This window comes from Vicia villosa, linkage group LG1 (assembly GCF_029867415.1).
Source record: "Vicia villosa cultivar HV-30 ecotype Madison, WI linkage group LG1, Vvil1.0, whole genome shotgun sequence".
Classification (NCBI taxonomy): domain Eukaryota; kingdom Viridiplantae; phylum Streptophyta; class Magnoliopsida; order Fabales; family Fabaceae; genus Vicia; species Vicia villosa.
Window position 1 is genome coordinate 164,812,455 of NC_081180.1, and position 16,004 is coordinate 164,828,458.

General features: G+C 36.2%; 1 protein-coding gene across 1 annotated transcript; it reads left to right on the forward strand.

Annotated features, from left to right (window-relative positions):
• The first annotated feature begins 5,157 nt into the window (after positions 1–5,157).
• LOC131658735 (uncharacterized) lies at positions 5,158–15,497 on the forward strand. Its single transcript, XM_058928000.1, has 2 exons — positions 5,158–5,796; positions 15,357–15,497. The coding sequence occupies exons 1-2, from the start codon at positions 5,158–5,160 to the stop codon at positions 15,495–15,497; spliced, it is 780 nt and encodes a 259-aa protein (XP_058783983.1).
• Positions 15,498–16,004: the final 507 nt, after the last annotated feature.

Consider the following 16,004-nt stretch of genomic DNA (forward strand, 5'->3'; position numbering starts at 1 on the left):
GCGGTACGCTAATCCTTTGCATTTTCCATTTCATGAAATATATAAAGAGTATGCACAAATCAGCGCTCAGAAGCAACTGACTCAGAAAGTTCTGGATGGCTTCATCAGAACATGCTCTGGCAAGACATCAGAAGATGGTCGTGCAGAATTAGAACATGAAATGGAAAGCATCAGAAGAATGGAAGTCAGAAGAACAAGCTCTGAAGTTCTGATGGCATCACGCTCAAAGCTCTTCAAAGTCAGAAGACAGAAGATGCTCTGCACCAAAGCCGATGGCTCTGATATTCAAACGTTGTTATCTACAAAATCTGAGTCCAGAAGAAAGTACAAGATGAAAGGCTGTAACGTCTAATCTCTAACTGACAAAAGGAACGTTAGAAGCTACAAAAGGCAAAGTCAGTAAAAGCAGCAAAAGCAAGGCTCGAGGTAGTTAACAAAAGTGTGAAACATTAAATGCAGCGTTGTACTATTCACGCAAAGCATTAAATGCATCCCAACGGTCATTTCCTCTCAGCGCCTATAAGTAGAAGTTATGTCCAAAAGCTTAATACAACACTTGCGCAAAATATACAGAAACGCTGTCAAATTCAAAAGCTTACGAACTTCATCTTCAACCTCACAAACTCTGTAATCTTTAGTGAGTGTTAAGTTTAGAACTTAAGAGAAATATCACAGTTGTGATTATAGCTTTATTAGAAGCATTCAAACTCTTGTAAACTTTATTTTACATTGATTATAAGAGGATTCCTAGAGTGATCAAGTTGTGATTTGTAGACTCTAGAAGACTTAGAGGGTATCTAAGTGGAAAACCATTGTAATCAGTTGGATTAGTGGATTAAATCCTCAGTTGAGGTAAATCACTCTAAGGGGGTGGACTGGAGTAGTTTGGTTAACAACGAACCAGGATAAAAATCATTGTGTTGATTGTTTTTATCTTCCATGTTTTTGAGATACACTTATTCAATCCCCCCCTTTCTAAGTGTTTTTCTATCATTCAACTCTTGTGTGCAATCTTTACTCGATCAACGCTTCAAGAATATTCCAATATCACCAATCCTATTCCAAGCCTTCGTCTGTAGCAATAAACCCTTTGATTCTACTGATTCCTTGAACAGTGAATTATCTAAAGATCTGAGAAGAACTCTTCCTTATTCGTAGCCTTCCATACAGTCACTACTAAGGAAATCTGGTGAGAAGAACCTCCTTTTTTTCACACTAGAATTTGTCAGCATCAATGACAACTTTTCAATCTCACAAGAACCTGAAAATCTTTAACCAATATCCAAGAATGATTAGTTTCAAGACAACGTCCGAATCAATCACAGATCTCTCATTATCAAGATCTAAATACAAAAAATGAGGTTGAAGATTAAAGAAATTCAAACGCAAAAGCATTGAACTTTTCAAAGTGTGTGTGTGTGTGTGTGTGAGAGAGAGAGAGAGAGAGTTGATTTCACTGAAAATCGCAAAATGATTATAAAATTCCACACATGAAAAAGTGTTGACAAAAGGTTTTATATGTTCTTGAGTTTAAGCACAAAAATGGGTAGCGAAAATTGGTTACATTCAAATCAAGAAAAATGCATGGTTTGAGTCAAATGAGCAAGTGAATGGAATAAAAGCAATTCTGATTTTTGGCCCATTTTTCACTTGACTCGAATCAAAGACCCCGTGATTTGGATCATGTACAACTGTGATTCGAATAAACTTCTCTAGACCCTTAAGAAAATGCAGAAAAACTGTGTGATTTGAATCATGTGCAAAGTGTGTTTCGAATCAAATTGAGCAGAGGTGATAGGAAATTGCTTGATTCGAATCATGTACAAAACCTTATTCGAATCAAATTACTTTAAAAGTTTTTGTTCACCCATGTTGGATTTTATTTGAATCAGAATGAGTGTGTAATTTGATTGATTTGAATCAAATACTTAAAACCTTAATTTTTCATGATTTTTAAAGGTAATTTGAGATTTTTCTTTGCACCTAACTTGAATCAAAGCGTATAATTTTTATTCCACAAACTCATGCAATTGACTAAAACCATCTGCTAAAATGATAACGATCGATTTCAAACTTGATTAAAAAGATGTGCAATCATAAGAGAGACTCAATAAACGATAATAAACGAAATCCATAAGACAAACAACAAAATAACCATATTGGAGGTGTTCCCCCCGCATGGGATAGACACATGCAACAATCTCCTCCTAAGGATATGGAGTTTCATTTATGACTTTTATTTTTCAAATTAGGCAAAGACGTCAATGAAGCTCACATTGGCAAAAATTGACAACAAACTAGATGAAAATGAAAATGTTATAAGAATTAAATTCATACTTGTTGCAAAAGGGTACAATCCATAAGAAAACATAGATTTCGATGAAACATATGTACCTATAGCTAGATTAGAACCACATTTAAACCAATGATGATAAGAAATTATGAATATCCATTACAATTGCTAAAGAAACAAATAATGACAACAAAAAAATATCTAAACTAAAACTAATACAAGTAGACAATTATAGTCTACGTTAACCAATAAACCACAAAGTCTCGGAAACATGACATAACTACTTTAAACTCTATAAAGAATCCACATTTCAGCTATAATAGCGTCCCTTAGAAATGATGTTGATGAGTAAGAATCTTCTCCATTTCTTAAAATAAATGGAGGTGTCAATTACTATAATTTTGATGTATAAATGTATAATTAATGTCACTATTTTTTGAAATGTGTGTAAATATATCTTTTATTTACACAAAAATCATAATAATGGAGAACTCATTTCTTTTGAGAAATGGAGAGGATCTTTACTCCTAATCGATAGTCCCCATCATGTTCTTTTTATTGAGATCTATCTATATCATTTTGAAGTAGTTCACAGTCAACTTTAACAAATAACAATTAAAGCTTCATCAATGTTCACGCCAATTAAAAATTTATAGGGTTATTATCATTTTTACCCTCTGTCATATAGGCCACTTTTGGTTTACCTTCCTGTAACTTTTTTTTTTGGTAAAAGTAACATTGCCATTAAAAGATTCTTTCGTTTTAGACGCAGAAAATGACACACGCCAGTTGCTTGTGTGTCATCCTATTTGGCTTTTTTTTGTTTTTCATTTTTTTAAATTGTGTCACATCAGATTATTGCCACGTAATATTTTATTTTATTTTATTTTAACATAATATTTTTTTTATTTTAATATTATTAAAATTCAAAATACACAAAATTCTAAAATTTTTGTTTCATGAGGGACTTGAACCCACTTCTCACCACTCATATGCTAAAGTCTATACCACTACAATATGGCATGGCAGTTGGTTTCTTAATATTACACATGATACTTATATGTAGTAAACATTGTCAGTTCATAGTATAATTTGGATAAATACAGTGTTTTAAAAACCGGATCGGACCGGCCGGTCGAACCGGGAACCGGCCAGGTAACCGGTCTGGTTCAATAGCTGGATCGGGAATGTCATTGAACCGGTGTGAACCGGTCAAACCGGTGTAAACCACTAAAACCAGAAAAACCGGCGGTTTTTGTGAACCGGTGGTTTAAATGCATTTTTTAATTTTTTTATTTTAAAAAATTAAAACAATGTCATTTTGACTATTTTAATTAAAAATTAAAATAAATAAATAAATAATTAGATTTAAAATAAAAAAATATTTTTCTTTTTGATATTGAAATAATGTCATTTTGATATAAAATAAAATAAATTAATTAATTAAAAATTAAAACAATGTCATTTTGTTATAAATTATTCAATTAAATTATGTTGCAATTAAATTTTTGTTATATTTTATAATTATGTACTATTTGATTGTGTGTGATACCTATGTGTAAAATTTGAATTTAAATTATGAACTTGTGAATTTTTTTATAATATAATGTTTTCAAAAAATTTAAGTACTAGTTATATTTTGTAGGGACTGAATCATCCGGTTCGACAGATTTTATACCTATATAATTTTGTTATAACGACCGGTCTATTCAATTGAATTATGCGGTTTAACCCGGTTTAGTCATGCGGTTCAACCAGTGACCCAGTGGTTCGACCAATAAACCATTGACCCAGTACCCTCATCGGTTTGATGTCCGGTCCGGTTTTTAAAACATTTATCATAAATGTTTTCTTTAAATACATTTGAAAATTAATGTTTTAATATTTGCCTTTTATCATAAATGTTTTCTTTAAATACATTTGAAAATTTAATGGTTTAATTATTTTAATATTAACAACTATTAGATCTATTTTAATTAATTTCCATTTTAATTTTTTTGTTTTAAATAATTTTTTATAATATATAGCATATAATAATAAATTGAAATTAATTTAAAATATATAGTATAATTTGGATAAATAAATTGAAATTAATTTTTCATATATTAAAATAAAATGAAATTAATTTATAATATGTAGTATAACTTAGATAAATAAACTGAAATTAATTTTTCATATATTAAAATAAAATGAAATTAATTTATAATATATATACATTTGAATAAGTAAACTACAATTAATTTTTAACATTAATAATATAAAATTAATGTAAAATAATATATAATTAAAAATAAACTGAAAATTAATTTTTAGCATATAATAATAAATTGAAGGTTTCCGGCGCGGGTTTTTTTCCTCCATCTGACGGATCCTTCCTTGTTGTTGGTTTAAACTCCTAGCTTTAGGGTTAGGGACCATGGCGGGGTTGGAAACGAAGGTTAGGGGAAACGTTTGGGCGCGATGGCTCGAGGAAGGGGGAGACCTAAGAACAAGGCACCACCATCAGCGACACCATCCATTGTTAATGAGGGTACGGGGAGTGCTAGCACGAAAGGTACGGATCTAGATACTATCAAACACGATGAACAACGAAAAAAAGAGGAATCAGAAACAGAAGCCCCATCTAAGAAAGAAAAACGACTGTGGGTTGATGTGATTAGTGGCAATCGGCTTCCTGCAAATGGGATTATGATTGGCTACTCTGCACCACAACTGGTCGGAGGGGAGATTGAAGTGGAAATCGTAGAGGAAGATATGCAATCTGAAGTGAAGTTTTGGGAGAATACCTTGATTATGATTGGGAGATTGAAGTGGAAATCGTAGAGGAAGATATGCAATCTGAAGTGAAGTTTTGGGAGAACACCATGATTATGTATGTGTTGGGTAAAGACTTGAGTATGAATGCTGTTAAGCAGTTCATGATTCGGTCGTGGAACTTCATTAAACTACCGGAACTTTTCTACCGTGAAGATGGATATTTCTTAATGAAATTCAAGAACAACCAGGAAAAGGATATGGTGCTTCTGAGGGGTCCTTACTCAATTCACAACATGCCAATGATTCTGAAGAACTGGAGCCCGCAGTTTAACTTTCAACGCGATATGATACGAACGATTCCGGTATGGGTTAAACTGCCAAACCTCCCGTTGCAAATGTGGGGTGCATCAAGCTTAGGAAAAATTGGAAGTGCAATTGGCAAGCCACTTTTCACGGATGAATGCACGGCAAACAAGCTGCGAATCTCATATGCACGCATCCTTGTGGAGATTGACATCACTAAGAAACAGAAAGAGAGCATCACAATTAAGGATTGTGAGGGGAATAAATTTACTCAGCCTGTGGAATTTGAATGGAAGCCCAAATACTGTGACATCTTCCAGAAAGTAGGTCATCAGTGTGAGAAAGAGAAACCGAAGGAACAAAAAAGATGGCAGCAAGTAAAGATTGTAGAGGGACAACCTGCAGTAGCAGTGAATACAAGCAAGAGTAAGACTCCAGCAGAGGTGAGTACACCTAACAACCCCATTGAAAACTCTTCTGAAACTTGGACGACAGTGTTAGAACAAGATTTGTTCTGATCAATTATCTTAGTTTTGATGATAACAATAATATGAATTTTGCTTAAGATAATATGGTACTCTAATCCAATGCAATTTCCTTTTCAGGAAATATATAAAGAGTACGCATAATTCAGCGCTCAGAAGCTTTGTCTCAAAGGGTTCAGCATGCAACATCAGAACATGGTCTGGCAAGACATCAGAAGATGGTCGAAGCAGAATCAGAACATGGGTCTATGGAAGCATCAGAAGAACAAGAGAACAGAAGCACTGAAGTTCTGATGGTATCACGCTCAGAAGCACTTCAAGGTCAGAAGATCAGAAGATGCTATGCACCAAGCTGTTTGACTCTGATGATATTCAAACGTTGTATTCACAAACATCAGATCAGAAGAAAGTACAAGTGGCAAGCTACGCTGACTGACAAAAGGAACGTTAAAAGCTATTCTAGGCTACGTCAGTAGACACAGCGTGAACAAGGCTCGAGGTAGTTGACAAAAGCGTATAACATTAAATGCGATGCTGTACGGAACACGCAAAGCATTAAATGCATTCAACGGTCATCTTCTCCAAACGCCTATAAATATGAAGTTCTGAAGTAAAGCAAGGTTAACGATTCTGCACCAAAACAACTCAAATCAACTTGCTTAAACTCTGTTCAAATCAAAGCTCAGAATCTTCATCTTCATCAAAGCTCACTACATTGCTGTTGTAATATATTAGTGAGATTAAGCTTAAACGTTAAGAGAAATATCACAGTTTGTGATTATCGCTTTTAAGAAGCATTTGTAAACTCTTAGAATTGATTACATTAAGTTGTAAGGAACTAGAGTGATCGTGTGGATCAGAATACTCTAGGAAAGTCTTAGGAGTGAACTAAGCAGTTGTAACTAGAGTGATCGTGTGGATCAGTAGACTCTAGAAAAGTCTTAGAGGGTATCTAAGCAGTTGTTCCTGGAGTGATCAGTGTGTGATCAGTAGACTCTGGAAGACTTAGTTGCTGACTAAGTGGAGAACCATTGTAATCCGTGCGATTAGTGGATTAAATCCTCAGTTGAGGTAAATCATCTCTGCGGGGGTGGACTGGAGTAGTTTAGTTAACAACGAACCAGGATAAAAATAACTGTGCAATTTATTTTTATCTGTCAAGTTTTTAAAGCTACACTTATTCAAACCCCCCCTTTCTAAGTGTTTTTCTATCCTTCAATTGGCATCAGAGCGCTGGTTCTAAGGTGCAAGCACTTAACCGTGTTTAGAAAAGATTCAGGAGGAGAAAAAAGCTTCAGTAAAAGATGGCTGGTGAAATTCCAACAGACCCACCTACATCTACATCTGGCTCTGCTGAGCAATACAACGGTAACAATGGTTATACTAGACCGCCTGTATTTGATGGTGAAAACTTTGAATACTGGAAAGATAAACTGGAAAGTTACTTTCTTGGTCTAGATGGTGATCTATGGGATCTTCTGATGGATGGTTACAAACATCCAGTAAATGCCAGAGGCGTAAAGCTGACAAGGCAAGAAATGAATGATGATCAGAAGAAACTTTTCAGGAATCATCATAAATGCAGAACTGTTTTGCTGAATGCTATCTCTCATGCTGAGTATGAGAAGATATCTAACAGGGAAACGGCCTATGACATATATGAGTCCTTGAAAATGACTCATGAAGGAAATGCTCAAGTCAAGGAGACTAAAGCTCTAGCTTTAATCCAGAAGTATGAAGCCTTCAAGATGGAGGATGATGAAGACATTGAAAAGATGTTTTCAAGATTTCAAACTCTTACTGCTGGATTGAGAGTTCTTGACAAGGGATACACCAAGGTTGATCATGTAAAGAAGATCATCAGAAGCTTACCCAGAAGATGGGGTCCTATGGTGACTGCATTCAAGATTGCTAAGAATTTGAATGAAGTTTCTCTGGAAGAGCTTATCAGTGCCTTGAGAAGTCATGAAATAGAGCTGGACGCAAATGAGCCTCAAAAGAAAGGTAAGTCTATTGCATTAAAATCAAATATCAAGAAATGCACTAACGCTTTTCAGGCTAGAGAAGAAGATCCTGAAGAATCAGAATCTGAAGAAGAAGATGAACTGTCCTTGATCTCCAGAAGGCTAAATCAACTCTGGAAGACCAAGCAAAGGAAGTTCAGAGGCTTCAGAAGTTCAAGGAAATTTGAACGTGGAGAATCTTCTGATGAAAGAAGATTTGACAAGAAGAAGGTCATGTGCTATGAATGCAATGAGCCTGGACACTACAAGAATGAATGTCCAAATCTTCAGAAGGAAAATCCCAAGAAGAAATTTCATAAGAAGAAAAGTCTTATGGCAACCTGGGATGAGTCAGAAGATGATTCAGACTCTGAAGATGAGCAGGCTAACTGTGCGCTGATGGCGACAAAAGATGATGGATCAGAATCTACATCAGAATCAGATTCTGAAGAGGTATTTTCTGAACTTACTAGAGATGAGTTAGTTTCCGGTCTAACTGAACTTCTGGAACTCAAGTCTCAGATTAGTCTCAAATACAAAAAGCTGAAAAAGCTATTTGAATTTGAAACAAAGAAACTTGAGTTGGAAAATTCTGAATTAAAAGAAAAACTTTTAAAATTATCCAATAATGTTGGATCTCCTTCTGATTCAGAAAAATCCACTCCTAGCCTAAACCATATTCTGAAAGAATATGATTTAAGTTTCAGGAAGTTCTTATCTAGAAGTATTGGCAGAAGTCAGCTAGCTTCTATGATATATGCTGTGTCTGGAAACAAAAGAGTTGGCATTGGTTTTGAGGGTGAAACCCCATACAAACTTGAACCTGTTGATGAAATGAAATTCACATACAAGCCATTGTATGATCAGTTCAAGTATGGCCACTCTCATGATATTAGGCACACTTCACATGCTCAAAGTTTTCACATAACACACACCAAAAAGCATGTGACACAACCTAGGAAATATCATGGAACTCACATTAAGAATTATCATGCTGTTCCTCCTATTGCTTACAATGTTAAACCCAAGTTCAATCAGAACTTGAGAAAATCTAACAAGAAAGGACCCAAAAAGATGTGGGTACCTAAGGATAAGATTATTCCTATTGCAGATATCCTTGACTGCAAAAAGGACAAAGCACAACATGTCATGGTACCTGGACTCTGGATGCTCACGACACATGACAGGAAGAAGGTCTATGTTCCAAGACCTGGTGCTTAAATCTGGAGGAGAAGTCAAGTTTGGAGGAGATCAGAAGGGCAAGATAATTGGCTCTGGAACTATAAAGTCTGGTAACTCTCCTTCCATTTCTAATGTACTTCTTGTAGAAGGATTAACACATAACCTCTTATCTATCAGTCAATTGAGTGACAATGGTTATGATATAATCTTTAATCAAGAGTCTTGCAAGGCTGTAAATCAGAAGGATGGCTCAATCCTATTTACAGGCAAGAGGAAGAACAACATTTATAAGACAGATCTGCAAGATCTTATGAGTCAGAAGGTGACTTGTCTTATGTCTGTTTCTGAAGAGCAGTGAGTCTGGCACAGAAGATTAGGTCATGCTAGTTTGAGAAAGATCTCTCAGATTAACAAACTGAATCTTGTCAGAGGACTCCCTAATCTGAAATTCAAATCAGATGCTCTGTGTGAAGCATGTCAGAAGGGCAAGTTCTCCAAACCTGCATTCAAGTCTAAGAATGTTGTTTCTACCTCAAGGCCATTAGAGCTCTTGCACATTGATCTGTTTGGCCCAGTCAAAACAGCATCTGTCAGAGGGAAGAAATATGGATTAGTCATCGTAGATGATTATAGCCGCTGGACATGGGTAAAATTCTTGAAGCACAAGGATGAGACTCATTCAGTGTTCTTTGATTTCTGCATTCAGATTCAATCTGAAAAAGAGTGTAAAATCATAAAGGTCAGAAGTGATCATGGTGGTGAATTTGAGAACAGATCCTTTGAAGAATTCTTCAAAGAAAATGCTATTGCCCATGATTTCTCTTGTCCTAGAACTCCACAGCAAAATGGAGTTGTAGAACGAAAGAATAGGACTCTACAAGAAATGGCCAGAACCATGATCAATGAAACCAATATGGCTAAGCATTTCTGGGCAGAAGCAATAAACACTGCATGCTATATTCAGAATAGAATCTCTATCAGACCTATTCTAAATAAGACTCCCTATGAATTGTGGAAGAATAGAAAGCCCAACATTTCATATTTCCATCCTTTTGGATGTGTATGCTTTATTCTGAACACTAAAGATCATCTTGGTAAGTTTGATTCCAAAGCACAAAAGTGTTTCCTTCTTGGATATTCTGAACGATCAAAAGGCTACAGGGTATACAATACTGAAACCTTGACTGTAGAAGAATCAATCAATATCAGGTTTGATGATAAGCTTGGTTCTGAAAAACCAAAGCAGTTTGATAATTTTGCAGATTGTGATATTGATATATCAGAAGTTGTTGAGCCAAGAAGCAACGCATCAGAAGCAGAACCTCTCAGAAGCAAAGAATCGGAAGATCAAGTATCAGCTTCTCTGGAGAATCTAAGCATTTCTGAAGAACCATCTGTCAAGAGATCATCCAGACTCATCTCTGGTCATTCAGAAGATGTCATTCTTGGAAAGAAGGATGATCCAATCAGAACAAGAGCATTCCTTAAGAACAATGCAGATTGTCAATTAGGTCTTGTATCTTTGATCGAGCCAACTTCTGTTGATCATGCTCTAGAAGATCCAGACTGGATAATTGCTATGCAAGAAGAACTGAATCAGTTTACAAGGAATGATGTTTGGGATCTTGTTCCTAGACCAGATGGATTCAATATAATCGGTACAAAATGGGTCTTCAGAAACAAGCTCAGTGAGAAAGGTGAAGTGGTAAGGAACAAAGCCAGACTGGTGGCTCAGGGTTATAGTCAGCAAGAAGGGATTGACTATACTGAAACCTTTGCACCAGTGGCCAGGTTAGAATCTATTCGTCTATTAATTTCATTTTCCACTCAACATAACATCACTCTCTATCAGATGGATGTTAAGAGTGCCTTCTTAAATGGTTATATAGATGAAGAAGTTTATGTCCATCAACCTCCTGGTTTTGAAGACTCTATGTCTCCTAATCATGTTTTTAAATTAAAGAAATCATTGTATGGATTGAAACAGGCTCCCAGAGCTTGGTATGAACGCTTAAGTTCTTTCCTTCTGGATAATGGTTTCACTAGAGGAAAAGTGGACACTACTCTCTTTTGTAAAACCTTTAAAAGGGATATTTTAATTTGTCAAATATATGTAGATGATATTATTTTTGGAACATCTAATGCTACACTTGGAAAGGAGTTTGCTGAGTCTATGCAGGCTGAGTTTGAAATGAGCATGATGGGAGAACTCAAGTATTTCCTTGGAATACAAATAAATCAAACATCAGAAGGAACGTATGTTCACCAAACCAAGTATGTGAAGGAACTTCTGAAGAAGTTTAATCTTCTGGACTGCAAAGAAGCCAAAACTCCTATGCATCCAACATGCATCCTAGGTAAGGATGAAGTAAGTAAGAAGGTAGATCAGAAGTTATACAGAGGTATGATTGGATCTCTTCTATATTTGACTGCTTCTAGACCTGACATTCTGTTCAGTGTTTGTTTGTGTGCTAGATTCCAATCAGATCCTAGAGAATCTCATTTAACTGCTGTTAAGAGAATTCTAAGGTATCTGAAAGGTACTACTAATGTTGGCTTAGTTTACAGAAAATCTAAAGAATACAACTTAGTAGGATTCTGCGATGCTGACTATGCTGGAGACAGAATTGAAAGAAAGAGTACTTCAGGAAGTTGCCAATTTCTTGGAAGTCATTTGATCTCCTGGTACAGCAAGAAGCAAGCAACTATTGCTCTATCAACCACAAAAGCAGAATATGTCGCTGCTGCTGGTTGCAGTACACAGATGCTCTGGATGAAGAGTCAGTTAGAAGATTATCAGATATTTGAGAGTAACATTCCTATATTCTGTGATAATACCTCTGCTATATGCTTATCTAAGAACCCTATTCTTCATTCAAAAGCTAAACATATTGAGATTAAACATCATTTCATAAGGGACTATGTTCAGAAGGGTGTTATATCTTTAAACTTTGTTGATACAGACCATCAATGGGCTGATATCTTTACAAAACCCCTGGCTGAAGATAGGTTTAAGTTCATTCTGAAGAACATCAGTATGAATTTATGCCCAGAATGAGAAGATGAGAAGTTCTCATGTATGAGTATCTTCTGAAATGAATGTGGAATTTTTTTTTAATCAGAAGTTCTGATTGAAATCTTCTAGAAATTATGATTCGGTTATTACTAACGTTTCAATGTCTAAGTTGATTCAGAACCTCTTTTAAAGCAAAACAGCTGTAACGTTTTATCTCGGGATGGTAAACCTGTCGTTACTATTCATGGATAAGCGCGCGTGCAGTTGAAGGGACGCCGACCATAGGTAACTGTGCTAGTCACCTCATTTGTCTTTATTATCTCTCCTCACGTCACGTAACATTAAATGCTTTTCATCATTTACTCTCTTTCAGTTTTTCTTTATATTCTTCAAACATTTTTCCTTCCCTCTCATATTCTCTCTATTCACTCTATTTTTTTGCATTCATATCAAACCCTACTCGTTCATTATCTGCAAATCCATTATGAACTCCTCATCAAGCCCAGGAAACCATGAAAAAGATCAAAACAACAAAAGGAAAGCTGTTGAAACATCTCCCTCCAAACCCAAAAAGATAAAGATCACCTATGACCCTCTCAAGGTGAATCCATTCGAAGCCATGTTATCTGGAAACTATTCTAGACGTGTGTTTCAACCCCCTGGTGAAAGCCCTCTATCATCTCCATCTTCTTCCTCATCTTGTTTCCTTCTAGACTCAACTTCCTCTTCATCTAACCTTTCCTCTCCCTCAGCCCATTCCGAAGAAATCTCTTCATCTTCGCCCGCTGAGAATGTTGTCTCTGATAAGGATTGTGGAAGATCTGCATCAGAACCAAGTCTTCCTGACCCCTCGCCTGGAAGCCCAAGAAGCAGTCAATGAGGCGTTTCACTCCTTCATGGCATGCTGGCACAGACTTTTGTCTTAGCTAGGGTCTTAGGATTTGGTCTTAGTAGTTTTTCTTTCCTTGTTGCATCTGCTTGTTTAACATCCTCTCTTGTAATATTTTTGATTATCAATAAAAAGTTTCCTTGATTTACATTCCAGTGATTTTATTTGTCGTTTTATTCATATGAATCTTTTGGGATATACTTTTTGATGTTATGACAAAAAGGGGGAGAAAGATAAATGATAAATGATTTGATTAATCTATCAGTTGCTGGGTAAAGCTCCCACACATTTACTAACAAGAACTGCAAGTTCTATATGGTTTAAGTGTTTTGCAGGTATAAAGAAGTGAAGAGAATCTTCAAAGCAAAGCAAACACAAGAAGCAAAACCATGGAAACTGAAGCAAGCTGAGTGCTGTCAAGCTTCAGAAATCAGAAGCAAGAAAGAAGATAGAATTTGATCGATATTTGTCTATTTGATCTAACAAAATTCTATTTGCTCTGATACATTATTTTAGCCTATATGGCTCTGATACATATAATGTGTTCTAATATACATTTTATGTTCTGACTCGTTCATGCTGACTTTTGTCGTTTAGTTTTTGTTCTGTAACATTTCAGGATGTAGAGATGCTCAGATGATGCTCTGGTACATTCAACAATGTTCTGATACAAATCTAGCATGAAGTGATGTTGGTAGAAATTCAAAGCTCTGAAGCTATCCGAGGGAAGCAGAAATCAGAAGCTGCGAAGGTTCTAAAGATCCAGAAAACTCAAGTTCTGAAGCTGTCCTAAATGGAAGCAGAAATCAGAAGCTGTGAATGTTCTGAAGATCAAAGAAATTCAAGTTCTGAAGCTGTCCTAGATGGAAGCAAAAGTCAGAAGCTGTGAATGTTCAGAAGATCAAAGAAATTCAAGTTCTGAAGCTGTCCTAGATGGAAGCAGGAATCAGAAGCTGTGAGTGTTCTAGGGATCTAAAGAAATTCTAGTTCTGAAGCTGTCCAATGGAAGCAGAAGTCAGAAGCTATGGATTCTCTGAAGACAAGAAGCTTATATGATCGTCTCTACCGAAATAATCAGGGAAGTCTTTTATTAAAGTTCTTCGAGTATTTATTTCAGGGGGAGATTATTTATCTCAGGGGGAGATTGTTAATCTCAGGGGGAGACATATTCATATGCTTATGCTATAGCTGTGTAATTCATCATCAAAAAGGGGGAGATTGTTAGAACAAGATTTGTTCTGATCAATTATCTTAGTTTTGATGATAACAATAATATGAATTTTGCTTAAGATAATATGGTACTCTAATCCAATGCAATTTCCTTTTCAGGAAATATATAAAGAGTACGCATAATTCAGCGCTCAGAAGCTTTGTCTCAAAGGGTTCAGCATGCAACATCAGAACATGGTCTGGCAAGACATCAGAAGATGGTCGAAGCAGAATCAGAACATGGGTCTATGGAAGCATCAGAAGAACAAGAGAACAGAAGCACTGAAGTTCTGATGGTATCACGCTCAGAAGCACTTCAAGGTCAGAAGATCAGAAGATGCTATGCACCAAGCTGTTTGACTCTGATGATATTCAAACGTTGTATTCACAAACATCAGATCAGAAGAAAGTACAAGTGGCAAGCTACGCTGACTGACAAAAGGAACGTTAAAAGCTATTCTAGGCTACGTCAGTAGACACAGCGTGAACAAGGCTCGAGGTAGTTGACAAAAGCGTATAACATTAAATGCGATGCTGTACGGAACACGCAAAGCATTAAATGCATTCAACGGTCATCTTCTCCAAACGCCTATAAATATGAAGTTCTGAAGTAAAGCAAGGTTAACGATTCTGCACCAAAACAACTCAAATCAACTTGCTTAAACTCTGTTCAAATCAAAGCTCAGAATCTTCATCTTCATCAAAGCTCACTACATTGCTGTTGTAATATATTAGTGAGATTAAGCTTAAACGTTAAGAGAAATATCACAGTTTGTGATTATCGCTTTTAAGAAGCATTTGTAAACTCTTAGAATTGATTACATTAAGTTGTAAGGAACTAGAGTGATCGTGTGGATCAGAATACTCTAGGAAAGTCTTAGGAGTGAACTAAGCAGTTGTAACTAGAGTGATCGTGTGGATCAGTAGACTCTAGAAAAGTCTTAGAGGGTATCTAAGCAGTTGTTCCTGGAGTGATCAGTGTGTGATCAGTAGACTCTGGAAGACTTAGTTGCTGACTAAGTGGAGAACCATTGTAATCCGTGCGATTAGTGGATTAAATCCTCAGTTGAGGTAAATCATCTCTGCGGGGGTGGACTGGAGTAGTTTAGTTAACAACGAACCAGGATAAAAATAACTGTGCAATTTATTTTTATCTGTCAAGTTTTTAAAGCTACACTTATTCAAACCCCCCCTTTCTAAGTGTTTTTCTATCCTTCAGACAGTTGCTAATAATAGGAAACTTAAAGGGAGAGCTGTATTCCCTGAGGTAGAGAATGGTCAGGATATATCATGTAGAAATGGGTTTGATGCCTTGAGGAACGGAGAGGGTTCTGCAGGGGCTCAAGCACAGGTGACATGATCATTTCGTGGAATGTACGTGGACTGAATAAAGTAGGGAAGGTCAGAGAGATAGCTAATAGACTTAGATGCCTCAACCCTGCTATTGCCATTCTAGTAGAGACTAGAGTGAAGGAGAATAAAGCTGATGATGTTAGGAATAAATTGGGCCATCAATGGACATCCATAGACAACTACCAACACCATGTAAATGGGAGGATTTGGTTTCTTTGGGACAGTTGTAGGGTTCGAGTGAGGAGAATTTCCAGCACTGATCAAATGCTTCACACAGGGATATATTCTGATCAGGGGCAGTTTATGATGTGGTGCACTGCAATTTATGCACACAATACCCTTGAAAAAAGGAATAAACTATGGGTGGATATTGAACAAATTGCTAATAGCATTCATGAGCCGTGGCTTCTGATTGGTGATTTTAACAATGTGTTGACTAGCAATGACAGAATAGGTGGCAATCCTGTTTTGGAGAAAGAGTACAAAGATTTGGGGGCTATGATGACTAGAGTGG